The sequence below is a fragment of the Podarcis tiliguerta genome (assembly GCF_965153285.1).
Source record: "Podarcis tiliguerta genome assembly, chromosome: 5".
In the NCBI taxonomy this organism is placed as follows: Eukaryota; Metazoa; Chordata; class Lepidosauria; order Squamata; family Lacertidae; genus Podarcis; species Podarcis tiliguerta.
In genome coordinates, this window is record NC_139538.1 from 48,729,974 (window position 1) to 48,757,644 (window position 27,671).

The following is a 27,671-nucleotide window of genomic DNA, read 5'->3' on the forward strand; positions in this document are numbered from 1 at the left end:
TATACAAGGGTTTCCACTGGGCTCTGTGGAGAATGGAAGGTTTCCATTCTGATTAAAAGTGGCCTTTGTAAGGTTCATCTGATTAGAACACAAATTTCTTGGTTCCTAGGAATGATCTCAGTGACAGGGAGTGAAAAAGAAAGCCTGTGTTTCAATGAGGTCGTTCAAAGAGGATACCACTCTTATAATCATAATGTATATACATTATAACTTACATCCACAGCCTGGTTATAACTAATTCTAGCCTGGATCATCTCAGGAGTGTCTTTAATACTGGTAAACTTCAAAGCATATGGATGCTGACGGTACTTCGTCTGTTGAGCAGAAAAAGATCAAAGCTGTGAATTTTGTGCTGCTCTTTCATGCTATTTGAAAGAAAAAAAATCATAGGTTGCTTGAGATTAGAGTGAATTTGTGAACATAATTATTATTCCTCTTTCCTTAGCCTCATCTCCTAGGAACTTTCAGATTAATATTTGTTTCCATTTAACAATAACCTTTACCTATTAATCCTTAAAAGAAATCTCACTTAAATTTAAGGAAAATATTTCAAGATGATCTACGCCTACTAAAATACCCAAGGTCCCACGACTGGAAAATCTTTTTCAAATGGCCTGAAACACAAAACAGCATTTTGTATTAACAGGGTCTTCTGGAGGCAAAATAATTCAACAATAGGAGGCAAAACAGCAATATTTCCCAGGAGCTGTCATTCAGGTGTTGAAAATGCAATGTCCTTGTAAAAGAAGCGCTACATGAAGGAAAGATGCAAGGGGCATGCTTTCATGGGAAACTGAAGCCAGTAACGAACAATATTTTCAGAGAGTTGAACTCAAGTGGGTATGACAGAGGCTCTGATTCCTATCTGTGGCATATGCATTTTGAACATACACATTCATTTCTTTTGCGCCACCATGGCTAAAGCACTAAAAACTTCCTACAAGACCTATGTTCAGACTGAGAAATTTATATACTGCTTATTGTACCATCTTCACGTCTCTGTATTCAATCTGAGTGTGCATAAAAGCCTTCTTAGCATAATTAATATAATTGTCAGTGATGGTACCCTTTAGAATCTCAGAGGTTCTAACTGTGGATGATGCAGTTTAATTGTGTTCAAGATCATCACCAAGCTGCATTGTTGCTCTTTGCTGGAAGAGTGTGTGTGTGTGTGTGTGTGTGAGAGAGAGAGAGAGAGAGAGAGAGAGAGAGAGAGAGAGAGACCTGGTTAAAAGTAGGTTCTCTGTGCCTATAAGTACACCTTATATGGCTTTTTCTTGATTCACTTCATTAAAAAACCTAAGCTAGTGGGGTAGCAATTGAGCATTGTTTGATTGCCATTATTATTCATGATATCATTTGTCACCTACTTTGTTTTTGCAAAGGCTATATGGACTCCTACTGTTTTGTGTTTGGTATCTGGCTTCCCTCTAATTACGAGTCCTATTCCTGGTTTTGAGGGCTTTCATGTGGGATGCCTTTTTCTTTTCCCCCTTTGAGTGGAAATTATTTTAATTTTATACAGGCATTTTGCACGCATTATGCGGCAAGTTTTGTTATGTGCTGTCATGAAATCTCACCTCACTAATGAGTTCTCCTGCCTTCTTAGCTTGCTTCACATTTAATGACCCAGTGGCGATCCATCCGACGCCTTTCATCCAGTTCAAATCTGCTCTGTATCGGTTCTGACAAAAGGAAAAGAAAAATGCCCCATTGTTGCTGCTCGCACATTTAAAATGCCACCTAAAGAATTCACACATCAGAACACCAGCTGAGCCAAATTAGTGAGTGCTTTTGTTTTATCCACTTCTTTGCAGTTGTGGGTAGAAATGGGAGGGGGTTTAAGAAAAGAGATGGTGATATCACCAACAGCAAACATTTCTGCTATAAGATTTAAAAGAAAAGGTTTTTCAAAAGCTTTATTTTTTTATATTAAAAAACCCTCCTGTTAGAGCTTGCTAATGGTTTGTGGTTAAATCAACACTGCAGGGATATTGAGTACTAAAACAGCGCAGGAATGTTCCGGAAGATTTCTCATCAGATATTCCACTCTATCCTGTGCATGTTTACTTGTAAGTAAGTCCCGCTTGGTCCAATGAGACTATTCCCATGTAAGCGCAGACATGATTGCAGCCCTAGGGTGGATGGTAGACATTTGCCAGAACTTGCGATGTGTGACAACATGTAACCACTTATCAAACTTGTGGCATAATGCCTGGCGGTGGGGGGAACAGGCATCTCCATAGGTGTGTGTTTGTGGTTTACCTTTATCTTGCACCTATACGACCAAATATAGGGGAGAAGCATAACATTCCTTTATACCAGAAGTGTGAAAAGCTGCAGTAGCTTCAAAACATCCAGGGCTCCTTCATTTCCTGGTCTAGCATAACATTATACAAACTGGGTTGGAGGATAAATGCAGTGGAGGATGGTTCCTCAAAGCAAACAGGGCACTACCCCACCAACCTCAGCCTTCCCTTAACCAGCCCCCATCTGCCTGCTTCCTTACAACAACAAGGCAAGAAGGTAGCCCTGGCTGTCACCTTCCTCCTTTGGCCTTGCAGAATTCAGGAGGGAGGGAGATGGGAGCCAACCCACAATTAGTTGGCTCCACCTGTCATTGGCTCTGTCTCAGTCAACTGCTGGTTCCCATCTACTATTGGCCTCCCTGTGTTCTGCACTACCAGTTCCAACAGGTACCAACCACCACCGAACAAATGTAATCACTTTTTGGGGGGTCTAAAAATGAAAAGGACAGCTTATCTGGTCCTTTGGTCTTTAGCTGGAGCAGAAGGGAAAGGGCAGATTGCTTCAGTCAACCTATCACTGAAATATGCTCCATAATAGCCAAGCTACAATTATTTTAAATTTCTCCTCAATTTAAAATGTGGCCATTCTTTACCCCGTTATGGCTAATGGCTGCCATGTTTTAAGCTAGTAGTGATTTTGAACTAGACCAGAGTAGGGACTGGCATAGTCTGACTCTTTCAAATAATGAAATAATATAGCACAGGATCCTGTGCAACAGTGTTCTTAGCATAATAGTTAACCCGTACTTGACTGTGCATGCGAGTTCTCATTTAAATCGCTTAATTTATTTGATTAACCCAGAAAGGCTTTTCCATATGGTGATTTAATTGGTATTTTATTATGAATATTTTATATTCTTTTATGTAAACTATTTAGAGGGGTGTTTGTTTGTTTTTAAAAAAGTGGTATATAAATCTTGAATAATAAAAATAAAAATAAATAATTAAAAAATAGACAATGTGTAACTTACATCACTCTGCAAGTCATATGCCCGCTTTGCCCATTCCACCTTCATATCTGTAGGCAAGGCAGTAAAGCGATGAAGAATTGTCTTGTATCCCCTATCAGTGGCCAAATCCTGAGCTTTCTTGGCATGGACAATATTTATCATATCCATGGACACATTATACTGTGTCTTTATATTCTCAAACGCCCTTTTATATTCCAGATCACTCTGCATCTTCGACATATGAAGCGAGTGAGCCATCTGCGAGTCTTCGTTCACACCTTTCACCCCAATCAACTTTCCTCTCGTCTTCTCATAACTCTCCTTGTATTTTACCTGTTAAAAGTGGGGGGAGGGAATGGATCATAGGTACAAAGAAAGGTAATAAGCTCAAAGCCATTGTAAGCAACAGCATCGGGTTGAAGTAAACGGAACATTTCAATAAACCGGTTTAATAGGCTACTTCAGAAAAAGCACTTTGGCCTCCTGCAAAACTACTGACAAGCACGCTTAATATGTCTAAGTACAACACATCCGTACATCAAAAGCATGCTTTTCCCGCTCAACAAAAAGCAGAAAGCAAGTAATAAGGACTAACTTCTATATGTGGTTGAAGTGCACAAAATGAGGATGCTTGCATGCTCTTTTTTAATGTTTCCAAAAGGAGCATCTTTTTCATTTACTGCTTTATCCCAGGGGCAGGGAGCCTTTGTGTTACTTGAAAATGCATCATATGATTTACGTTTTATGTCATTATTAGCACAGTCCTATGCATTTAAGTCCTATTGTGTTCAGCAGGGCTTATTCACACTAGTCAATTTGCTTAGAACCACAGTCTAAGGTCCTAAACACATTTCTCACTGAATACACTGAGATTCGCTTCCAAGTAAAAATGCATAGTATTGCATCATTAGAGAGTGTTGCACCTTCTTGACAGAACCAGTAGCCCAAAAGAACAGCACACTTGGCAAAGAAACATGTATAGTTCCTTTGTTATTTGGGTTGTCAATTATTTAGCTTGAGGAGACAGATCCGGTCCTACCATTAGGGAGAGTGAGGTAGATGCCTAGAGGAGCAGCTTTTGCATGCCATGAAAGGGCAGCACATTTTCAGTGTTTGTTTTTTGTATTATTATTATTTTTTCTGCAGAAGTCATAGCATCTTGGAGTGGTACTGGGAAGCTGCAGCTCAAAAGGTCAAGTTGTGCTTTTGAGCACAAGCTAAATAAAATGTATTGTTTCAGGTAAAGGGCAGTGAAGAGATACGGAGCTCAGGTAATATCTACACTCAGAGGCTTGGGAATCAGATCCTAAGACAGGCTTCCTCAAACTCGGCCCTCCAGATGTTTTTTGGCCTACAACTCCCATGATCCCTAGCTAGCAGGACCAGTGGTCAGGGATGATGGGAACTGTAGTCTCAAAACATCTGGAGGGCTGAGGTTGAGGAAGCCTGTCCTAAGACTTTTCATAGTAACAAGAGTTTAGTTCTTCCCCTGAAATTTTTCACAGAATTGTGTTTAATGGTAATTCAATAGCTTAGTTTTCTTGTGCAATACATTTTTTACAGAGCATTCCACCTGACAATCCTGTGTTTTGAGGGATAAAAGTGTCAATATCTGATAATGTGGAAGACTAAATACTACTTCTTGCAGGATGTTGGACTAGTAAGTGGGGCAGCCAGATGAGACCCATTGTACTGCTGTACTGGTTGCCAGTGAGCTACTAGGCCAAATTCGAGGTGGTAGGACTGGCATAAAAAGCTGTAAATGACATGGGATCCAAGTACTTAAAAGATATAATATATATCTGAAATAAGCAATCTCAGCAAGTGAGGCCTTGTTGGTGGTGCCGCCGCTGAGGTCTACATAGCTGGCGGAGACACAAGACTTTTCGGTAGCGGTTCTCTGTGGGATGCACAGAGAAATTTTGTGGGTTTTCCAGAAAAACAATTAAAAGCATCCGCATTTACTCTGACCAACAGACACTGCCCCTGACAACCCTGAGAATCGCTCACTGAGATAATGTTTGTAACTGTTCTGAGATCTTTTGTGTTTGTTTGCTTTATAATTTTCTGTGCCCTGGGCTCTTTCAGGAAGAAGGGTGAGATATGAATCAAATTAATATAAATAAAATGAAGAACAGCAACATCTGGAACATACAGCAAGGTCATTTCGGTTGGGGTTTATTTGTTTTGGTCAGCCCTCTGTACTGTGCTTTGGAGCTCAGGTAATGTAGGGGTGAGGAACCCATGATCAGCCCCAGCAAGCATAGCCAATGGTTAGAGGCAATGAGAACTGTATTCCAGCAACATATGGAGTGTCACAGATCCCCCCATCCCTGCTATAGACTACACTACCTTTAAATTAGATCCTAAGACCTGCTCACAGGGGCACACTTTAGCTCCCTAGAGGAACGATGGACCGGATTCAACTAAGCTGATGCACAAGCAGAAGCCAGTGTAACAGGACTAGCCTCCTCTTGCCCCTACACCATCCCCAGATCTGCTCAGGAGGGTAGAGAGAACCCCCCAGGACAGCGCACAGGGGGAGGAGAGGGGAGATCACTCCAATGCTTACACCAGATGGGATGACTGCCTTAGGGTGACACTGAATCCCATCTTGTGCATTCAACTTGAATCGGTACTCACATCACTTGCCAGGTCCCTCTTTGCTTTGGCTGTCAGGAATGGTATGGCATCAAGATGAAGTTCAAATCCCTTCTCCTTCTGGCTCTCCCAACTACTTTTGTACAGTTTCTAAAAGGATTTTTAATGCCACAATTATTCTTTTGTTACTATGCACCATTGCCATAACAGTAACACCCAAAGTTTCAAATGGTACCAGAAACCTGTGGCTTCATGAGCTATTAAAATACTGGATAAAATTGTTCTTATTCTAACCTGCAAGTTGCCTACTGCTTAAAGTTAGGAGTTCCTCCATTAGCATACCAATACAGTGGTACCTCAGGTTAAGAACTTAATTCGTTCCGGAGGTCCGTTCTTAACTTGAAACTGTTCTTAACCTGAGGTACCACTTTAGCTAATGGGGCCTCCCGCTGCCGCCACCACGTGATTTATGTTCTCATCCTGAAGCAAAATTCTTAACCCGAGGTACTATTTCTGGGTTAGCGGAGTCTGTAACCTGAAGCGTCTGTGACCCAAGGTACCACTGTATTGTATATGTTAAAGGGTTGAAAGAGCAGTTTAAGGGCATAACTACTATAACACAGAGCAAAACAAGCCCAATAGTTATTTCTTCTCCTAAGGCCCCCTGGAAACTGTAGTTATCCAGCAGTGGCTTGCATTCTCAACACTCTTATTAAACTTTAATTCCCACATCAAATAATCAAAGAAAGTTAAAGTGGTAAAAAACAACAACCCAACAACCATACATTTATAGTATATATGCATTGAACCACTCTTGAGAAAGCATCAATCATTAGCCACAGAATAAGTATTTAAATAGCATGAAAGCACAGGATTCCCACCCATCCATACCTCACTGATATTTGCTGCATTTCTTCTGGCTTGTATGAAGAGGGGCTCATCTTTGCTGATGCTGTAATTATGAAGAAAACCCTCTTTTCCTGACCTGTATGCAACCTGTTTACAAAGGCAGACCAACAGTATCAGCACTGGGCATATTTGTTTTAAGAAGCAATACGTAACAATTTTCAAAGGTAAACTTCCTGGATACTTACATCCAGTTAGTGTATGGTTTGTATCATCAATTACTTTTTTTTTTAAGTTGCCTCAAAATCAATTTATGTTTTAGACTGAACAATTATGGTTGATATCAAAGAATAAAATGAAAAGAAAGATGAAAGAGCATGAGTGCTAAAACACTTGTGGAATGACTGGCTATCTGACTGTGTCTTTTACCTCAGTCTGAAACCCTCACTAGACAATAGTTTCACTTAAACTGAGGGTTGTGCCTTTAAAGCACGTTTGAAGCACAGTCCACACACACACACACACACACACAGAGGCACTGCAGTTTGTTGAGAACTCTGAGAGAGATAAACTACAGCGCACATAATTATTTAAGAGAAAGAATGTGTTTCAAATGTGCTTTAAACGAATAGTGTGTACACAGACTTAGATTATCTTGTTCAGAACGTTAAGAAGGGATGGCGGCCTACTTCTGCCATTTCCCCAAACACCAAGACAGGGATAGCGAACACTCAGCCCTCCAGATGATGTTGGAGTCCATAGTAACCAATGGTCAGAAAGGGTGGGAGTTGTAGTCCTTGGAGGGCCAATGATTCCCCTCCCCCGCTCCGTGGCCTCACTTGTGCTAGCTACTGGATTGTAAGCTATATTATACAGCTACACTACATTGCTAACCTGTATTGGTGAAAGCAATACTGCTCAAACAGTGGTGCAGAGCCTGTGGTGCTCCAGAAGTTGCTGGACTACAACTCACATCAGCACCAGCCAATGATAAGGGATGATGGGACTTGTAGTCCAGCAACATCTGGAGGACCACAGATTCTCCACTTATGCACTAAATAAAACACTGATTTCCCTTATTGTGTAAAGGCAAAACATTGGTCTAAGGGGAATGAAACTGGATTATTATTATTAATAATAATAATTATTATTATTAAATAAAGTCTAAGCAATGGAAAATATTTTAAAATGAAGCCATGTGCAGACAATCTAATCCAGGTACCACGCAAGACAGGCAGTGTATTTTTAATGACAGAAAGAATAGCCTCACTGAGGAAGAACAGCCGCAGAGGTCCATGCAGATGTTCTAAAAGATCCAATTTAGTCTTTTTCTCTCTAGTTAGGTACATGGCCTTTATCACCATAGTATCTGAAACCTGGTCAGCACGCCTCTTGATAACCCTTTGGGTTTAAAGGTTTTCTACCTGCAGAAGTACAGGGAGTTCAAAAAAATCTTAGAAGTACACCTCAAAACTATGTAAAGCAATGACAAATTTCCGTGGCTGGATCCTATTGCTTTTTCAGTGGTGGTGCCTGTCCCCAAGAATTACCCATTTTAATGATAAAGAATCTGTGTGGAGAGAAGGTAAAGTAGGAGACTCACATCACTCTGCAGTTCCTGGCTTTTCTTCGCATGTTTGATCTGGGAACTGTCTGCCACACTTGTGAACTTTAGAGCATCAGCCTTCTGTCTGTACTTTTTCTAATTGAAATGCATTTTTTTAAAAAGATGGTATAGATAACATTACCACATTTCTCAAAGGTAAAAAAAATTGACAAGTTATGCCTTCCACTTACTCCCAGCACTAGCAACAACAACACAATCTTTTCATGTTAAAACCAACTCAGAAATAGAGGCAAGGTTACTCAGATAAGACAGTGGTGGAGTACATAAAGTGGAATAACCATTCTGTTTCCCAACTTTTATGCTATCATTTTACACTGATTAATTATTCCCCCCACCCCACCACACCCCAATGGATCATTTTAGCTATTTGGCTTCAACATGAACCAGGTTCTTTTTTTTTGTCCACACACACACATGCCTACTTCACAAGTTGCTTTCAACTAGTGCCAAGCCTAACTATGGTTTATAGTTCATCAAACAGTGCAATGGTACTCAGGGCAGAAATCATCGCTGCTTTGCTCCTCGTGCGCTCCTGCTGCACTGCTGGGAGCTAAGCCATGAAAAATGCAGCCCTGAAAAGTTCACAATCTGCATTGCTTTTCAACATCTGTGGCAAATGCTCAACATAACAGAAACCATGTTATTTCTGAATGAGGCCCGAATTTGTTGCTGTCAAAAACACCGTAAGAAGAAGGAAAAGACAGCCTTTTCACAGTAATGTCTGTTGATAAAGAAGAGGCACATTCTTTTGCATACTTCATGTGATTCTCTTGTACTAACAATTCATCAATCAAACACACAACCAACTCCAGGGTATGTGTTACATGCACGCCTCAACTTGGCATTTCTGCAGGGAAAGACCCTGTCTCAGAGCAAGCACACACACTCTTGCCCTGTGATGTTCCCAGCTGAAAATAAGACTGAGATTGATTTATTTTCATTAAAGTGCATAAAGATTTCAAAGAGATGCTCATTATTCCACATTCAAGGTGTGGGAGAGAGTGAGGCATATTAGGAACGAGTTGTTTTCAAAAATTATGTTCAGCTCTATATGATGTCATACAAAGAATAACAAAATGCCAAGTCCTTGGCTGGAAATAGAAGCATCCAAGGTACGTGTTAGTTTTCAACTGATACACCTTTTATACAGTTCAGAAATGAAGAATTGTGTCACCTGATCATGGCTGGGTTCAGCATTTTTGACAATAAGTATTTATGTGGCAAACCCCAGCAGTAGATGTCAATTTGCTTCCCTGCAAGATATTAGATCTGAGCGCCTCTACTTCAGAATACCTGCATAGCCTGATGTCAAGGATCTACAGTATCAGAGTGTAATCACTGGCAACTTTAAATAAGCCAAACTAGCTCCTATTCCTTCTTTTCACTCTTACATATCTTCTAATTTTCTTTCTTTTAATTTCTGTTTTTCTTTGATAAGTTAGCAGAACTTGTGACTGAAGAAGCCGAACTCAACCCAACAGGCATGTATGACAGTTCTCCAGGGACTTGATAAACCATCCAATTATAATACAGTGCCATCGTTTCAAAATATTTCAGTCTGCTTCCATCTTCCAGGAAGGTCCTGCCAGACTTTATTATACTTAACAGGAAAATCAAGAGACATACCTCACTAATAAGTTCTCCTGCTTTCTTTGCTTGCTCAATATTGAGACTCCCGTCTGCTATCCACCCAACTCCCTTCATCCATGTAAGGTCTGTCTTGTACTGAAGCTGAAGACAAAAGAAAGCTCATTATTTCACAGACTGATTAGGTAGGGAGGCAGCAGGGCTAACAACTTGAATAAAATATTAGGGGGGGACATGTAAGTCCCGTCCCATATAATCGACCACAAGACGCAATGAATGCACTCCATTTGAATGGCAATACCCATCTACTTTGGGGATTCCAGCCCCCTCAAATATATTATTTGGGGGGGGGGGCAAATGGACCTCGGCCACTAGGAGTTGGCTCCTACAGCAGGTAGGTAGATTTAGTTGTATCACAAAAAGACATGATTTTGCCAGCCATGGGTGACGAAGTCCTTAAGTTATAGCCTTTGTTATTACCTACAAATTCTCTTCCACACAAATACTGATGGCAAGCATTAGAACTTTGCTTAAAGCTGTCTTCCTGCAAAGTCTTTCCACTAAAAGTTAATATCTTCTATTGGACAACATTTAAATTGGATTGAATTTGACACTTGAGTTATTTGCATTCCCATATGAGACCCATGGATTGGTTTAATATAATATCTGGCTTGTAATGACAAAGAGTTGAGCTACTTGGAAACAATAGTAGCTAACAAGTTGCCCTCCAGATGTTCTTGGACTACAATTTCCTTCATCCCTGCCCAGTGGTCATGCTGGCTGGGGCTAACAGCAACATCTGGAAGGCACCACATTGGCTTCCCTCGCAGTCAATAAATTCTGGTAACACCGCTGCCATCATCAGCTTTCAACCTTTGCTCCTACCTCACTCTGTAGTCCATAGGCTTTTTTGGCCCACTGTGTCTTTAGGTCTTCTGGAACCACCGTATATTCATGAAATTTCTTCCTATAGTCAAGGTCACTAGCCAGAGTCTGGGCCTTCTTGGCATGTTCCAAGTTTATCATGTCCATTGGTAAGTGGAAATGAGATTTATTCTTCTCAGATTCTTTTTTATATGCAATCTAGGGAATATCAAAATATTGCATTCAACATTTTACAAAATAGTATAGGTGAAAACAGCAGGAGAATAATAGCAACCATCTCTACTATATATCCAACAGTCTTACTCTTTAGAATATAATTGCTGTATACAGATTCATGCTTCCCTGATTGAGGCTTCAAAAGACTGAAGTTCTGATCGAACCTTTATGCCCTGGTTGTGAATGCTTCTTTCAGATACCTGTAACGGCTCACTGTTTCTCAGCATCACTTAAAATACATTTATCATTCATCATCATTATGTATATAGAGTATAAAATGTTTTATGCTTTATCTCCACACACAAAAATGTGTCGGTGTTCACTTTACATTAAAGTTAACAACATAATGATCTTATGAATATAATCTCAGATGTAAATACCACTGATTTCAATGGGGTTTACAGTAAAGTGCATAGGCACAGAACTGCAAGCCTTGTTTATTTTTAACAAAGATTTCAATGCAGTATTTCTTGGAACTAGGGCCTGGTGCAGAACCAACATTATCAATTTTCTGAACATGCACAAGAGATTAGGAGTGCAAAGTGACCGCATGCACTTTCTCCCTCGCGACTCATATGTGCGAATCTATTCACAACTGTTAACCACGGTGCAACATTACATCTCTGTTGGTGCTAACCATGGTTGGTTTTGCAAACCCTGATTAAGGTGAACCATTTTTAAGAGTATGTTTATTATTTTCTGTTACAACAATAAACTGTAACAGCTTTGAAGCATTGAAGGACTCATTTTTCTTTTTGAGTTTTTTATTGGCAATAACCATGGCAAGCGATGGTCCAGATGGTCAGGAAAAGAAGGGGGGAAACTAGAAGGGCCTGGAAGGGGAGAGTTTTTAATGAGTCTGTGACATGCTTCTGCTCGCATAACCATGAGTTTTGTGCAATCACCCTCTTACCAGATACAACAGGAAGAGGTATTTTTTTTAATTATGTGCAGTAAAGGATATATAAATCCCAAGGTAATAATGAGAGTAGGAGTTTCATCATTAAAAACAAAATTTAAAATAGTAATGGGAAGCCATTTACCTCACTGCTCATTTTGGCTACTTGTAAAGAGTGAATAAGTCTTGAATCTTTGGTTGCCATTGCTTTTCCTTTCGTTTTCTCATATTCTTCTTTGTATTTAATCTGTGGAGAAAATAGGCAACATTTTGCTCAAAAGACAGATAAATGCCAGCCAAACTGTATCTTTCTTTTAAAAGTGCTCTTTAAAGAAGAACCTCTTCCCCTTAAATTTTCTACTGACAAAAACGGAAAGCCAACTGCTCAAATCTCATCCAGTTTGTCTGCCAAGTAGTACACTTTCATTTTAAACTATAGCATTTTAAACTATAGCAAAAAAAGGCTCAAATGGAACAACTAAACTAACGTGGGAAGAAATTGAGAGATTACACTGGGAAATGTAAGAGTCTTCAAATAATTGCAAAGGAAGATAAGTTAATCTTGTATACATATATAAGTAGTAACAATGTCTAGAAAATATAGTCTTAAAAGTAAATATAAGTGAAATAAATAAAGCAGACTACAGTGGTACCTCGGTTGTCAAACTTAATCCATTCCGGGAGGTCCGTTTGAAAACCAAGGTACGGCTTCCGATTGGCTGCAGGAGCTTCCTGCACTCAATCGGAAGCTGCGTTGGACGTTTGGCTTCCAAAAAACGTTCGCAAACCGGAACACTCACTTCCGTATTTGAAGCGTTCGGGAGCCAAAATGTCCAAGTACCAAGGTGTTCGACAACCAAGGTTTGACTGTACGGAATGACACTGTTTGAAAATATTGTAAAATGGAGGAAAAGAAAATGGGTGACTTACATATGTGTCCCTCCTCAAGGACAACACATTTCTTCTCATGCAACAAGACTTTCCCTTCCTCTTCTCCTCCTTGCAGCCACCTGTGTACTCCAAATCTGCTCAGCAGGCCTGAGCAACTATCCAGAGCAGATTAGGGAGGTAAGGCTGAGATGAGGAAGGGGAAATTCCATTGGGTGACTGAAAGTCTGCTCTTGCAACAATGGATGCCACCCATTCTTTTGGCCCTTGAGGATGAAAGCATCATTGGCCCATTAAGATATTTCAAGCAGCAGGTCGAATTTTCCAATCTGGAAATATATTCACTTTATAATTATTTATTTTAGGTTTTAGGCAATTTAAAGAGCCACTTTCAAACATGAAGGTAAGTCAGATAACTAGAATGTTATTACATTTCTCCGTTTGTTTATCAGAGTTTGTGACAGATTATTTTTTAAGGAAATTTCCATCTTAAAGCCCCAACTCAACATGTTTTCAGTTCTCTATATTATTGTAGACGTCTCTTAGTAATATGCCCCAGATAAATACGTATAACCTACATCACTGGCAAGATCCCCTGAAGCTTTGGCAGCGAGCAAAGACATGGAATCCAAATTCATTTCAAAGCCGTGACCCCTGCTTTTCTGCCAGCCTTCTTTATATTTAATCTGAGGGAAGGAAATACAGTAGTAAGTCATTACTGTGAATAAAGATAGGCAAAAAAACTAGCAGGCAATTCGCTCAACAAACTATAAAATCAGCTAGCGTAGCATGTGACTTATGTTTCTAATGAAAATCACATCTTTGGGTATATTATGCAAATGTATATTTGTAGGTTCCCTTACCTCACTGTATAATTCCGCATTGGCTTTGGCCTTGACTAACTGTGGGACATCCTGTGGCAAAGTATATTGTGTTTTGGTTTTCTCATACTGGGCTCGGTAGTTCAGCTGCCAAACAATCGAAAGCATATTCAGCATGTCAAATACAATGATATTTAACGGCAAGAGGAGTGTTAATTGCTAAAAGCTATTCTTAAAAGTCGTTAGGAAATAAAATTTGGAATTATACAAAGAGTGACTATGACTACTCCCTGGCTTTTTGTCAATAAATGTCTGAACAATAATAAAAAATAAATCTGTCTAAATTTGAGGATGCAATACTGCTTAAGGGGGCTCTGAAACTGACTCCCCAGAATGCCTTTTACTTACAAAATGTTATCCACGGGACAACTGCAAGATACCTTCTTATTTATGTAATACTTGTCATGCGTTGGGGTACAATGGAAATAGGACTTACATCACTAAGCTGCTGAGCATTTATTTTCGCTTGAACAATCTGAGGTGTGCTGGTAACAGAGCTGTATTTCAGCTTGTCTATACTTTGCTTATAGTTTACCTAAATTAAAAAATGGAGAAACACATTATGACTACCACAAAAGGTTTAGTAAAGCAATTCTCAAGGTAGCTTTTACTACAAATGGCAAATATATTGTTATCTAGATTCTAGAATATTCACAGCAGTTAACCAAAAGCAGAAATCCTGTGGGGTTTTGTCTTTAACTACAGTGCAATTTCATTGGTCTGGTATTTATATAAAATTAACAGCTTTCTTTCTGTCTCTTGCTCACTTTTATTTGCCAGCATTTTTAATTGGTTAGCCTTGTCAATTGTGTTAAATTGTGGTTTTAAATATTTAAAAATATAAAGGGAAATCATTAAATAGAAGAAGCTATATATGCAGAGTGTCGTGAAAAATCTTAATAAGGCAAAAACGTTATTTCAAAGTCAGCGACTGATAAGGTCAGAGCCCACTAACTTGCTAATATATGAAGGCAGCAGTAACAATACGAACCCATACAAAGCAGTATATTAAATCCACATTATGCAAGATAAAATGTCATGGTGAGGTTTCCCTTTAAGCCTATTCTTCCCAAAGACCTCCATGTTACACTACAGGATACAATTATTATTCTCGGCAGGCTTTAATTAATATTTGCCCTAGTTAATTACCTTCTCACTAAAATGCAAATTGTATGCTACTTTAAAGTGAGGGTTTTTTCCCAACTTCTCTTTTTTTAAAAAAAAAGGGGGATGTGGCATCCAAATTTTATTTGATGCTACGGAGTCCATTCTTACATACCTTCCATTAAAAAATGTATAACTTATCTAATATGATCAGTTTAACTGAAACAATGAATTCACTGTTTCTGTTTTGATGTCCAGTTCTCACATCAGCAGATAATATGGAGTGTTCAATGCAATTTTCTGCTGATATGCCACGTTTTGTTTTGTTTTAAATGGATGAAACAAGGATGAAATTTGGGCTGGCTGTACGTGGTGGAAAGAAGGGCTCTCTAGTAAAACAGTTGTTTTTGTTTTGTGGAAAAGGAACTGTGGCTATGAAAACCACTTGTGTAGAACAGGACATTTCAACTTTATAGATCCTCAAGTGTCACACTGCACCTCCAAAATCCTCTCCTCTACAGAATTCTAGTTTATAAAGGAAATTTCTACAGCTTTCTGCATAGTCATCCTGCTGTCTGATGCTTTGTCACTCAAATTGCCATATACCAGGGCTTCATTGAATTTTAGGTGCAGGGGCTGTTACTTGAAAGTTATACAAGTAACATTTTTATTTCCATATCTAATACAACTCCACTCTTGTGTGGACTGCTCTGCTAGCAGAGCAAAGCACATCACTGAGCTGTTGACCCCATAAAATCTCCTCTTAACTACCTTTGAATTCTGAGTGTAAGTTAGAATGTGTAGAGGGTATTTTTTAACCCTTCTGAATAAATGAGGAGTTATGTGAAATGCTAAATGGAACAGGATGCATTAGGTTCAACTCCTGGCTTTCACAGTGGTGACACTGCTGAGCTAAATGGACCAAGGTTTGAAATGGCAGGCAGCTTATATGGCAAAATGGTTTCCTAAGCTTCAATGCCCAGATATAATAAAAGTAATGGCTGTTCTCCAGTTTACATCTGTGATGTAGCTATAGCCTTAGTATTGATCCTGTTCCCAGTGGAATAAAGTAAACATCGGAAATATGTAGCGTCAGTGGTCTACAGATAATCAATAAGGTTAAAAAGGCAAAACCTGGAAAGCCTGTTTTGTCCTATGTGAAATTCATCCTCACACAGCAGACGGGGATCCCTTAGGCATTTGCAGACATGTTTTTCAACCAAACCTTAGTGCATGCCATCAGACATTCTTTGTGTAACATGAAAAGATAGGAAGTGACCAGAAAGAGGGAAATAAGGCTATAACCAATCCCTTGTTTTTGCTCTTTAAAATGTGAGTTAATGACTCTTTTCCTATCGTCAGGGAATCCTGGGACCTGTGGTTCAGTAAGGGCAGGCTTCCTCAAACTCGGCCCTCCAGATGTCTTGAGACTACAATTCCCATCATCCCTCAGCACTGGTCCTGCTAGCTAGGGATCATGGGAGTTGTACTCCAAAAAACATCTAGAGGGCCGAGGTTGAGGAAGCCTGAGTAAGGGGGTGTAAGGAATTTTAAGAGAGTTTGCACCACTTTCACTCAGATATTTTTCTCATGGCATGCTCTAAAGGCACAAGATGCAAAAATCTAAGCAAATCTGATTCTGGATGGGAGACTGCCTGAAAACTCGGTGTATGCTGTCATGAGTTCCAAGGAGGTAGAGAAGTGGGATATAAATGTAAACGGTGCAACCCTAACCCTGTCTATTCAGAAGTAAGTCATTCTGAATTCAAAAGGACTTACTCTCAGATGGGTGGGATGAAGACTGCAGTCCAAGTCCTTTTTTGGAAGTGGTTGTTAAATTAGTATAAAAGCAATATACATTTTTCAGTGCAGAACTACCACTATGGGAAGCAGTAGTTCAATAGACCCACAAACTATGCAGGGGTTACATTCTGGAGATTGCTCATAAAGCCAAAATTGCACATTGTCAAAACCCATTGGGTTCAATGGCAGGTAGGATTGCTGAAGTCATTTTTCCTGAAACCTTGCCCCCTTTCCACACCCTTTTTAATTTTTCATTTTTTTGTCACATATGTAAAGCTGAATGCACACAAGTTGAAAGGAAGCAAATTGTGGGATTACTGTAATCACTTTGGGATTACAACAAAAAAGGATTGACGCTAGGACAGCTAAATGCAGGAGGTTAGATATCTCATTTCCAGTGCCCTGAGAATTTATGAGCCTACCAACTGGAAAACAACTTTTATCTCTTTCTTTCAGGGCGCTGTTATCATCAGCTATATTTGCCACTGTAATTAAATTACTGCCTTATACAGACCGCAAATCATACTCCATCCCATGCAAGCAGAAGGGTGAGAATTCAGAAGGCTATTTACATCTTTCAAAGGGATCAGCTTCCTTGTTGTCTGGTATGAAGGAGTGAGGGTGGCTGGGTAATTGTAGTCAACATCATCGTGTGTGTAATCAGATTTATAGGCTATCTGGAAGAAGGAGAACAAAAAGAATCAACTTTTTTTAAAGCTGTCATTTGTTCTGAATAATTATCAGAAAAGAAAAAAACCCCCAGTAATATTAATATTAAACACAAGCAACAAAGTAAATTCAGTGGCGTCAATGCCAAAGAAAATGAAATTATTTGCATAGTTTAACTGCTAATTGATTCTTTTTCAGCTGCACAATTAATCCAGTGCCAACCGCAGAAACATTACCTTAACTTCCACCTGTGACACATTGCTTTTATCTCCATGCTTACTTTTTGTGCTTCTCACAGAGCTTCAAATAACGCATTTCAAGACATGGTACACAACGTCTCAACACGGGCACCCATCATTCAGTGCAGGAACTCCCTTCCCCTTAAGATACAGTTGGCACAGAACCTTACAAGCTTTTGATGCCAACTATTTATTCATCTAGGATTTTAGTTGAACCTATGTCACTGCATACTGTGATGGATATTTTACTGTTGTGTGGGCAGGGTGGTCCTTCCCCCTACCTGGCCTGATCACCTTGGCAACGCCTCCCCAGGCAGGATTGGGCAACTGGCTGAGGTAGGCGGAGACCTCCAGGTATCCCACCTGGGGAAGGCGAAGCCAAGCCTGTGTTAATGGTGCCACATAGGGTTCAGGCTGGTGCGCGCGACCACGCAAAGGGTGCCCCCCATTTAATGTGGGGAGCGGTCATTACTGTGTGCATCTATTTACAGATGGTGTGATTTTATTGTGTTTTATTGTTTATTGGACCCTACTTTGGGATTATTTTATAATGAAAAGTGTGTAGCAAATTTTATGCATAAAAGTAATAAATAATGAAATGGCACCTCAGTGAAGCCAATAATAAAACCAAGACAAATGGCATGGGCACTGGGAGATGTTGTGTGACCTTAACAACCAATAGCAAAAAAATGCCCAGTCTGCTGCAGAACAAAACACAAGCCTCTTAAGGCCCAATCCCATTGCTCACTGTTACAGCAATTAATCTGCATTAATTGTGTGTGTGTGTGTGTGTGTGTGAATCCTATGGAGAGTTGTGCTACCTGCTGTGTAAGTAAAAAGCTGCAAACCATAATATTACACCAGTGATCCAGCAATGTAATGAAGGCATGCTGTCCAATTCATGCAAAGTTCACTGGTAGCGTATAGTGCTTCAATATTATTTACAAACACAGTTTGCCCTCCATTTTCATATTTCCTGCTAACGCTTTCACCTCCCCAGAAGTAATCAAACCTATGGCTATCCTTCATTTGACCCTACTAAGATGAGAAGCCGTATCAAAATAGTATATTGCCGAAGCATTTACAACAACTTACGTTGCTTGCCAGACTTCCAACCTTCATGGCATGTGCTGTGCGTCTGTCTATGCCAACTCCTTCATAATGACCTTTCTGGTTCTGGTAATGCTCTCTGTACTTGAGCTGCATACAAAAACAAGCCTCCTCTCAGATACAGAAGTTTCCTTCTTTTATATTGCAAAGAAAATGAGCAAGGCATAGGGCAGGATTCACCTCATGAACCCTCTCAATGGAAGTCCTACACAAGGACCTCTGCTCAGGAGCAATGAAAGTGCAGACAGTGGCCCCAAGGCTGGTAGAATTTCAATAAATTAAATGGGCCACAACTTTGTTGATTACAGAGGGCAACAGGTTTGGCGCAGACATTGTATTTGTATCCTAAATCAACCAACCCATCTGCTGGTTGATTATTTTTGGGCAGGGTTATCCAAGGTTACGGATTGCCCTATGACACACACCAAATCAGAGTGAACCTGTCCAAGATCACGTGGATGCAGCCATGGTGCCTGGACAGAAACATCTCCACCCTGGATCCCTTTAATGGGACAACATGCTTCCTTGGGCTGGCAGTGGTTCTGACCACATCATCCAACTAGGATATACCCCTATGCCTTATCTCCCATCAAGTTGTGACAATTGCTACGAGGTAGGCAAAACCCCCAGACAGGCCCAATTTGTCTGAAGGAAAATTCCTCCTTGTCCCAAATACAGTGAACAAATCCTTCCATAGCAAGGTCTTAAGGCAGGGCCTGCTTGCTTAGCCATTGGGCAGCCCTGCACAGAACAGCACACAGGAGGAGGTGAGCAAGGATTGCCCCATCTAGGATGCTGATATGTTTGCACAGGTGGAATGTTTGTCATAGTGAATCCCACCCATAAAGAACTTTCCTATTTTAGTGCCACACCACAGAAATGGAAAGCAATTCAACTTTATTGTTTATCAAGAATATATTTAGAGTAGCTATGGTTGACATTTTCTGCCCTTTAAGGATATTTTGCCTTATCCAGTGCATAATGTCTATACAGTGCTACCTCCGTTTACGAACTTAATTTGTTCTGGAGGTCTGTTCTTAACCTGAAACTGTTCTTAACCTGAGGCGCACTTTCACTAATGGGGCCTCCTGCTGCTGCCGTGCTGCTGGCACATGACTTCTGCTTCCATGCCGGGGCAAAGTTCGCTACCCAGAACACCTACTTTCGGGTTAGCGGAGCTCGTAACCCGAAGCATTCTTAAGGAGGACAGTATGTAACCCGAGGTCCCACTGTAGCTGAAAGTTTAATTTTCAAGCTTAATTCTTAAATTCCATTGATTTTAAAGGGACAGCAAAGAAATTGTGCTAAGAAGCACAATGTAGCTACTCTGACACCTTTTGTTTATAAAGGATAATGTGTTGAATTCAACTGCAGAAATATAATGCACTAGGCAACAAAAATATCTTCCTATATCTGAAGTTATAAGCAGATAACTTGGTCCATATTCTGCTCTGTAATTTGCACTAAGACAGTGCTGTCTGAGGTGACCTGGTGGTATTAAGAACCCACCAAGAAGCAGAGATGAGACCATAAACATTTACAAATAACAAATAACTGTTTGATTGGATTACTGATAAATTAATTGTACTTTTTCTTCCCTGTAAAGATTTCTAAATTCAAACACACAGCCCTGCTTTTACCCAGATTTCCTGTTCTTATCTTGAATTCACATATGTACAAACTGTGATTCCCACAGTGACTACATTAAGCTTTCTCAGAACTGCATGCAAATAACTGAGGACTTACATCACTGGTGTATTTTGAGATCTTGCTAACATTCCTGAACTGAGGGGTCTCGCAGTAGTTAATGCTGTGGCCTTTGCTGCTTTCTAGATCCTTCTTATAGCCCACCTGCAAAATGAGAATTTAGAACAGTGAGAAGTGAAAATATATTCAATGGCTGGCTACGTATTTCAGTTACATCCCGCAATAAGCGAAATAAGAAGCTGCTTTATTGCATAGCAATACTCACTCTCATAATAAACAAAGAGGATGAACATCACGTTGCTAAGCATGAAAGAAATCTGAAATGTCCTGTATGCCATGAGGATATGGTGTGTATTTCAAAGAGAGTTAGGCAGGCAAAAGTCCTGCTGGGATTCTGGTCACATCCATGCCATACATTTAAAGCAGTCATGGAGAATTTCAAGGGAACTGTAGTTTGCTAAGAGTGCTGGTGTCACTGAGCTACCCTGAACAAACAGCAATTCCCAGGATTTTCCTTGACTTTAAACTGGTATAAGAGTACTCAGATTGTTTGGTGTGGATGTGATGTCAATCTCAATTAAATGCTTAAGGCCAGACTTAACCAGGAGGAAGCACCAATGAACGCAATGGGACTTACTTCTGAGTAGACATGCATCAGCTTATGCAGTAAATCCCATCAAATTTCATGCAATTTTTTTCTCTGACAAACCAGTGTGGGTGTCCTGATAAAATTTACATCTGGCCTTCTTACCTCACTGTACAACTTGTTCACATCCTGGGCTTGCTTAAGAACTAGGTTTTCTTGGGCAGAAAGAGAATGGTAGTGAGCTGCTCCTTTCATCTTTGAAAAATCCTGCTTGTATTTTATCTAGAAAGAAAAAGGCAGGATCAAATCAAGTTATAATGGCTACTGGCTGGCCACACTTTCAGTTTCCTTTACTGCTTCTCCATGTTCAGCATGGCAATTGGTTTTGCTGCCCTGCTTTAAGGATTTGGTTGCTTCCTATATGCCCTGCTCAAGTATTTATAAAGAAACAGTTATTACAAATGCATCGCACTGTAGATCCCCAGCTTGCTCCTTTACAAAGAAAGAAACCTTATAAAGAGGACCACCCTTGAACTTCCTACCACTTAGAAAAGTGTAACAATTTATCACTGTCCAAATAGCTATCATTATACAGTGGTACCTCGGGTTAAGGGGACGCGGGTGGCGCTGTGGGTTAAACCACAGAGCCTAGGACTTCCCGATCAGAAGGTCGGCGGTTCGAATCCCTGCCACGGGGTGAGCTCCCGTTGCTCAGTCCCTGCTCTTGCCAACCTAGCAGTTCGAAAGCATGTCAAAGTGCAAGTAGATAAATAGGTACCGCTCCAGCGGGAAGGTAAACGGCGTTTCCGTGTACTGCTCTGGTTCGCCAGAAGTGGCTTAGTCATGCTGGCCACATGACCCAGAAGCTGTACACTGGCTCCCTCGGCCAATAAAGCAAGATGAGTGCCGCAACCCCAGAGTTGGCCACGACTGGACCTAATGGTCAGGGGTCCCTTTACCTTTACCTACCTCGGGTTAAGAACTTAATTCATTCTGGAGGTCAGTTCTTAACCCGAAACTGTTCTTAACCTGAGGTACCACTTTAGCTAATGGGGCTTCCTGCTGCTGCCGTGCCGCCACCACACAATTTCTGTTCTCATCCTGAAGCAAAGTTCTTAACCTGACGTACTATTTCGGGTTAGCGGAGTCTGTAACCTGAAGCGTCTGTAACCCGAGGTACCACTGTACAATGATTAATACTTGAACCAGTGTGGTGTAGTGGTTAGAGTGCTGTACTTGGGGTCAGAGGGCTCTAGGTTCTAATTCCCTGTTCAGCCACGAAACTCCTCTTGGTTCAATCACTGGTTTCATTCAGACTGATTATGTGATAGGAACACGTCTCATTTCAGAAGTCAGCCAGCCCAAAACTTTTAATATTAACTGGAGTTATTATTAGAAGCTTGAACTCATGTCTGCAGATTAGCTGGGATGCCAGGACACTAAGCTAGTACTAAATAATTCAATAGTTACCCAGCGTTTAATATTACATTTCCACTCAGAGATAGACGGTGAGCAAAGCCTTGTTTAAACAGGATTGAAAATATTGACGAATAAGAAGTATGGGTCCTAGCACTGAATGTTTGCCCTGTTAAAACTGCAACGGTGATTCATGATGACTCCATCATCTGCCTGCTTTTTGTTGCTGTTGCTATTTATGGCGTGCATACATTTTCTGAGATGCAGCCGAATGAAGGTTAATCACTCCAGTGCTAGTTCTTTGAGTTAACTAATTAGACGGAACACAAAGGTTCCCTCTCTGGAAACAGAGCAGGCCATTCTGGAAATGGAAAAGCATGTTGGGATCCAATCAATTATCTCTCTGGAATTTGAGATTTAGACCAAACGTTAGGAAGAACTTTCTGATGGTAAGAGCTGTTCGACAGCTGAACAGACTACTTTGGAAGGTGGTGAATTATCCTTCATAGGAGGGTTTTTTGGGAGGGGGATCTCCCAAGGATGTGCATTGCAGGGGTGGGACTAGATGGGCCTTCCAACCCTACAATTCAATGATTGCATGAAAAACCTGCAAGAAGAACATTTTGGTGCTGCTCAAGCAAATAAGATTACATATACAGTGGTACCTCAGGTTAAGTACTTAATTCGTTCCGGAGGTCCATTCTTAACCTGAAACTGTTCTTAACCTGAAGCACCACTTTAGCTGTTCTCATCCTGAAGCAAAGTTCTTAACCCAAGGTACTATTTCTGGGTTAGCGAAGTCTGTAACCTGAAGCGTATGTAACCTGAGGTACCACTGTATATGCACGCATATATGTACACATGCATACAGGATACAAATATTCAAAGCAAACATATAGCAGACAAACTTATTTAAAGACAATAGCCCATGCGCAAGGCTGCCTTTGGCATCCCAAAGAGCTTTGGTAGACATTGGTAGATTTTGTACTCCCCACCCTTTCATATAGCTGTTTTTCAAAAGTATCTTCTCTGTTTAAAAAGTGGTTTGGGGACACTAAAATGGGGGCTGTTGGTTGAAGCCCTCTCAGATGTGCATTTATTTGTATCCTTCCTGATCATTATAGAAATCATGACTACTTTGCTCACTTTTGATACCTAAGCAGAAAAGGAATGCTGTGGTTAATTTGGGGGTGACCCTCTAGAGCTAAATCCAATTGAGAACAAAGTTTGATCTTTCACAACATACAAACACATATCAACACTTCCATTTTGGAGGGCCACTAAAATAGTGCGCTCAGTCATAGACAGCTATATTTGACATCATTGGATGTGGTACAAGAACACCCAGAGTCCTACGGGGTCTCACTCCTTTTATAAGTTCCCACTAGTTGTTCAAATAATATGACACCAGAGAACCTTCTGGTTATTATAAGCAACTTCTTGCATCTGGCCCACGCTGACCTAGACCTCTTCTTTTATACTTACATCACTCGCCAGTTCATTCGCCTTCTTAGCGTTGAGATACGCTGGTGTGATCATAGCAGGAAAGCTCCCTTTCCCTCGGTGCTCTTCATATTCATCCATATAATCCTGAAGAACATCCAATAGTTATCATTTACTTATCTTTAAGTTATTCATTTTGGTACACTTCTGTCTTACCAACAGTCTTCCTAACAAGCAGGCATACTTCACGGTTTCCATATTTTATAACACAACCCACACCATACATTTAAAGCACACCTGACACACATTTTAAACACATGGCTTCTTCCCAAGAATCCTGGGAACTGTAGTCTTTTACGGATACTGGGAAGTGTACTTTTGTTAGGAATAAACTACAGTTCCCAGAATTTGTTTTTGGGGGGAGCCATATATGATGTGGATGTGACTGATTTGTCTCTTCATCCAGTCTCCTTTTCAAGCCATCTCATTCAATTTCCAACTTCTGAGATTTTTGTTTTATGCCTCAGTCAGCATTCTGTGGGATGCTTTTGGGGGGGCTTCCTAAAGCTGCCCCCCAATTAATATTCTTGTTCTTTTACAAACCTTATTACTCTTCCGAGTCTACTGCTATCTAATACTTCTGCGTGGTTGGTATGGCTATGGCTACATAAGAGCAAGCCATCAAAGCCTTGAGATCAGTATCCTTACATAGATGTGAAGAGAGTCACATCAATATGCATGAATTAATATATATAGATGTGAATACTTTTGCATTGCTCCTTACCTGACTAAACTGATTCACATTTTCGTTTGAGGCACCAACAGAATGACTTGCTTTTCCTTTAATCTCCTTTTCATATCTTTGATGATACTTCACCTGAGAAAGCAACGGAGGTGAAAAGGATGTGTTTATTCTGCTGATCTTACAACCTAAACAAATTGCATTTGTTTGCTTTTAAAGCCCACGGAGCTCATTTTCCATACAAATTGCTCAAAGGGGCATACAGTAGAAAGGCAAGTGAAAGATCCATCTTTAAGAAGTGGGCAGGGGAACAATGCCAAACCATCTTGTTGTATAAAAGGGTTGTGCTCACCCAACTTTTCCAAATAATGAGAAGTTTTCCCAAGGCTGATTTCTTTAGAAGGAGGTCACTGGAGGTTTATGGCATTTTGTAGTATACAGTTTGAGCACAAAACAAAGGCTCCAACCAACAGCCAAAAGCCACTGCTCCAACTTTGGTGGACCACAGAGCGGGGAGGTAACCAGCATCTTAAGATCAGCATATTTCCTTCAAATTTCAGTCTATCCTTTGTTTCATTAGCAGACACTTATTTTCAACATAAGTTTGGACAATGCAATGATGCTAAAATACAAAGAAGTCTCCACTCCTTAACAGTGGAGATTGGTTGACCTAGCAATGTCGGGATTTTTCTCACAACAGGAAAGTGGCCATAATTTTGGAAGATCAAGTACAGATTTTTCTCCAATATGTGACAACATATACAGTAGATTGCACTTTTGAAACTTACGTCACTAGCTAATTCATTGGCTCTTTTAGCTATCTGGTAAGCCGGAGTGATCATCGCAGGGAAACTCCCTTTCCCTCTGTGTTGTTCATACTCTTCTGTGTATTTTAACTGGAAAAATCGGGAGAGTTTAAATCATACAGCTATAAACAAGCAGAAAGTCTATCTACTTGGTCTGCTCTTCTGTTCTACTTACATCACTCGCAAGCTGCCCCCCAGCCTTTGCATGAATTACATCTGGAGTATCCGCAACACTGGTGAATTTGGAAACCCGGTCTTCATGCCCTCGTTTATATTCCACCTATTGTGGAGAAGCAGAGTCAAAGAACATTTGAAAACTATGAAGAACTGCCATCTTATCTCTTGCAATCAAGCATCAAATGACAGTAAAAATAGATGATCTTTGGATTTGCTAATATAAGTGTTTCCAATATTTGGCCCTGAATTTAAATTCCTTGGTTGCAAATGCAAATGAAACGGCAGTTTCTTATTGATGAAAAGAGGCTGGAATAACAACACATTCTGGCCTTATTTGTCAAAATGTTGTGCTCCAGTTTAATTCACCCCAAGCCCATCAGTTGCCAAAGATGTTTATTTCATAACAAGTAAATGGCAGCGGAGGAGTAAATGCATTAAAGAGCTCAATCTAGAAGTCTGTTAAATGACTAAACTAAATGGAAATGCTGAAATTTTTATTTGGATGAAACCGCTTTCTTGGACACAAGCCCAGCGTGCCTAATCAATAACAATCTCACATGCTTTCATTTTCAATCTCTGTTGAAGCATTATACATAATTCTTGGAATAACAGCTAGAGAATTTTGCTTCATGATCTTCAAGGTGAATCTTTTCTGGGCTTCCTGTTTCTCTCTCATCATAAATGATATGCATATTGTTAATTAAAATAGATTTCTAGATCGTTGCGGATGTTATACCCTACAAAGAAAGCAGGCAGGTAGTAAAAACATCAGCCAATAAAGACTGTTAAACACAGCTGAGCTAAAGAGGTAGGGGAGAAGAAATACTCCTGTTTTTCAAACCCCATGTGATCATGCCTCCAAATCGTTGATATCTCTGGTTATGAAGCATTTAAAAAGTAATCACAACATGTACTCAAACGGGTGGGTTGTATCAAACATAGCACTAAATCCAAGTGAAAGGGAAAGCACAAGTACATTATCAAAGATTTTTGTGAAACCGATTGCACAAGAAAAATCAGCTGCTGTACAAGTTTTTGCTAGCACAGTTGTTTCATTTAATTCCTTTGCACAACTTTTGCCCGCTGCCGTCTACTAGCACAAGGGCTCTTATGCTAGCAGACTGAGAACACTGGATATGGTCCACATTCTTTTTCTTTTCTTTTCGGCAATTTAATCATATATCAAACTTAGACCTTTGACTCTTGCTGTGAATATTGCCCCCCTATGCTACAATCTCTTTGCTCTCCCTCAAAAATACATGCCCCAGGAACTTACGTTACTGCATAGCTGAGAGGCCTTCTTGGCTATTTGATAAGCTGGAGTGATCAGAGCAGGAAAGCTGCCCTTTCCCTTCTGCTGCTCATATTCCTCAGTATATTTCAACTACGACAGAGAGAAAAAGGTGTGTTTAAACTTGTTCGTCAAACTAATTCCTCTGAGGTAGGAGAAGAGGGGGAACTTTTCTGCCATGAATTCCCTTAAGTTCACTCATCTAAGGATGAGTGGATGATCTCTCCTTGATATATTTAACTCACAAATAAAGCTGTCATAAATTGGAGGTTCGCTTACATCATTGTCCTGTTCTTGAGCTATCCTAAGCATTTCCGCATCTGGGATGGTTTCTGAGTACCATGATTTGCCTTCTTCATACGCAGCACGGTAGGCTTTCTAAAAACAGAATACATCATAAAATGAGGAATGGGCACAGTGGTAAACACTTATGACTCCATCTCTAAAAATCAGGGGATTAGACTCTTGGCAGGATATAATCTATTAATGTGTGGCTGGCTGTGACCACATTCCTTTCTTAGGTGTCTCCTGCTCCAAACCATGCAGATTCTCATTCTACTTTTCTAAAGGTGGTGGCTGCATGGGAAAAGTTCCTGACGATTCCCTGCACTTTTGCACCCATAAGCTGCACATGAAATTCTGGCACTTTAGTTCTGAGCACAGTGAGCCTCTTTCATTTCAGTTGAACTGACATTCCAGTTAATTTTATTTCATCACATCTAGAGAGGACAAGATCCTAATCCTATGTGCCTGGTGTGTTTGCCCATAATTGCAACATACTATAATTAAAGGTAAAAGGTAAAGGTACCCCTGCCCGTACGGGCCAGTCTTGACAGACTCTAGGGTTGTGAGCCCATCTCACTCAAGAGGCCGGGGGCCAGCGCTGTCCG

The 27,671-nt window shown here is 40.3% G+C and overlaps 1 protein-coding gene across 1 annotated transcript in view; it reads right to left on the minus strand.

The window, feature by feature from the left end:
• Positions 1 to 27,671, minus strand: part of NRAP (nebulin related anchoring protein) — a 57,567-nt gene that overhangs the window by 22,151 nt on the left and 7,745 nt on the right. Inside the window, exons 5-26 of the mRNA XM_083441063.1 lie at positions 27,061 to 27,159; positions 26,767 to 26,874; positions 25,489 to 25,593; positions 25,296 to 25,403; positions 24,550 to 24,642; positions 23,808 to 23,912; positions 21,072 to 21,188; positions 20,360 to 20,464; positions 18,599 to 18,703; positions 17,168 to 17,272; positions 14,125 to 14,223; positions 13,671 to 13,775; positions 13,386 to 13,493; positions 12,065 to 12,166; positions 10,806 to 11,003; positions 9,960 to 10,064; positions 8,310 to 8,408; positions 6,752 to 6,856; positions 5,903 to 6,010; positions 3,281 to 3,592; positions 1,581 to 1,685; positions 216 to 314 (exon numbers count right to left, since the gene is read on the minus strand). Coding sequence (XP_083297189.1) covers positions 216 to 314; positions 1,581 to 1,685; positions 3,281 to 3,592; positions 5,903 to 6,010; positions 6,752 to 6,856; positions 8,310 to 8,408; positions 9,960 to 10,064; positions 10,806 to 11,003; positions 12,065 to 12,166; positions 13,386 to 13,493; positions 13,671 to 13,775; positions 14,125 to 14,223; positions 17,168 to 17,272; positions 18,599 to 18,703; positions 20,360 to 20,464; positions 21,072 to 21,188; positions 23,808 to 23,912; positions 24,550 to 24,642; positions 25,296 to 25,403; positions 25,489 to 25,593; positions 26,767 to 26,874; positions 27,061 to 27,159 — 2,595 coding nt within the window. The remainder of the gene's footprint in view (positions 1 to 215; positions 315 to 1,580; positions 1,686 to 3,280; positions 3,593 to 5,902; positions 6,011 to 6,751; positions 6,857 to 8,309; positions 8,409 to 9,959; positions 10,065 to 10,805; positions 11,004 to 12,064; positions 12,167 to 13,385; positions 13,494 to 13,670; positions 13,776 to 14,124; positions 14,224 to 17,167; positions 17,273 to 18,598; positions 18,704 to 20,359; positions 20,465 to 21,071; positions 21,189 to 23,807; positions 23,913 to 24,549; positions 24,643 to 25,295; positions 25,404 to 25,488; positions 25,594 to 26,766; positions 26,875 to 27,060; positions 27,160 to 27,671) is intronic.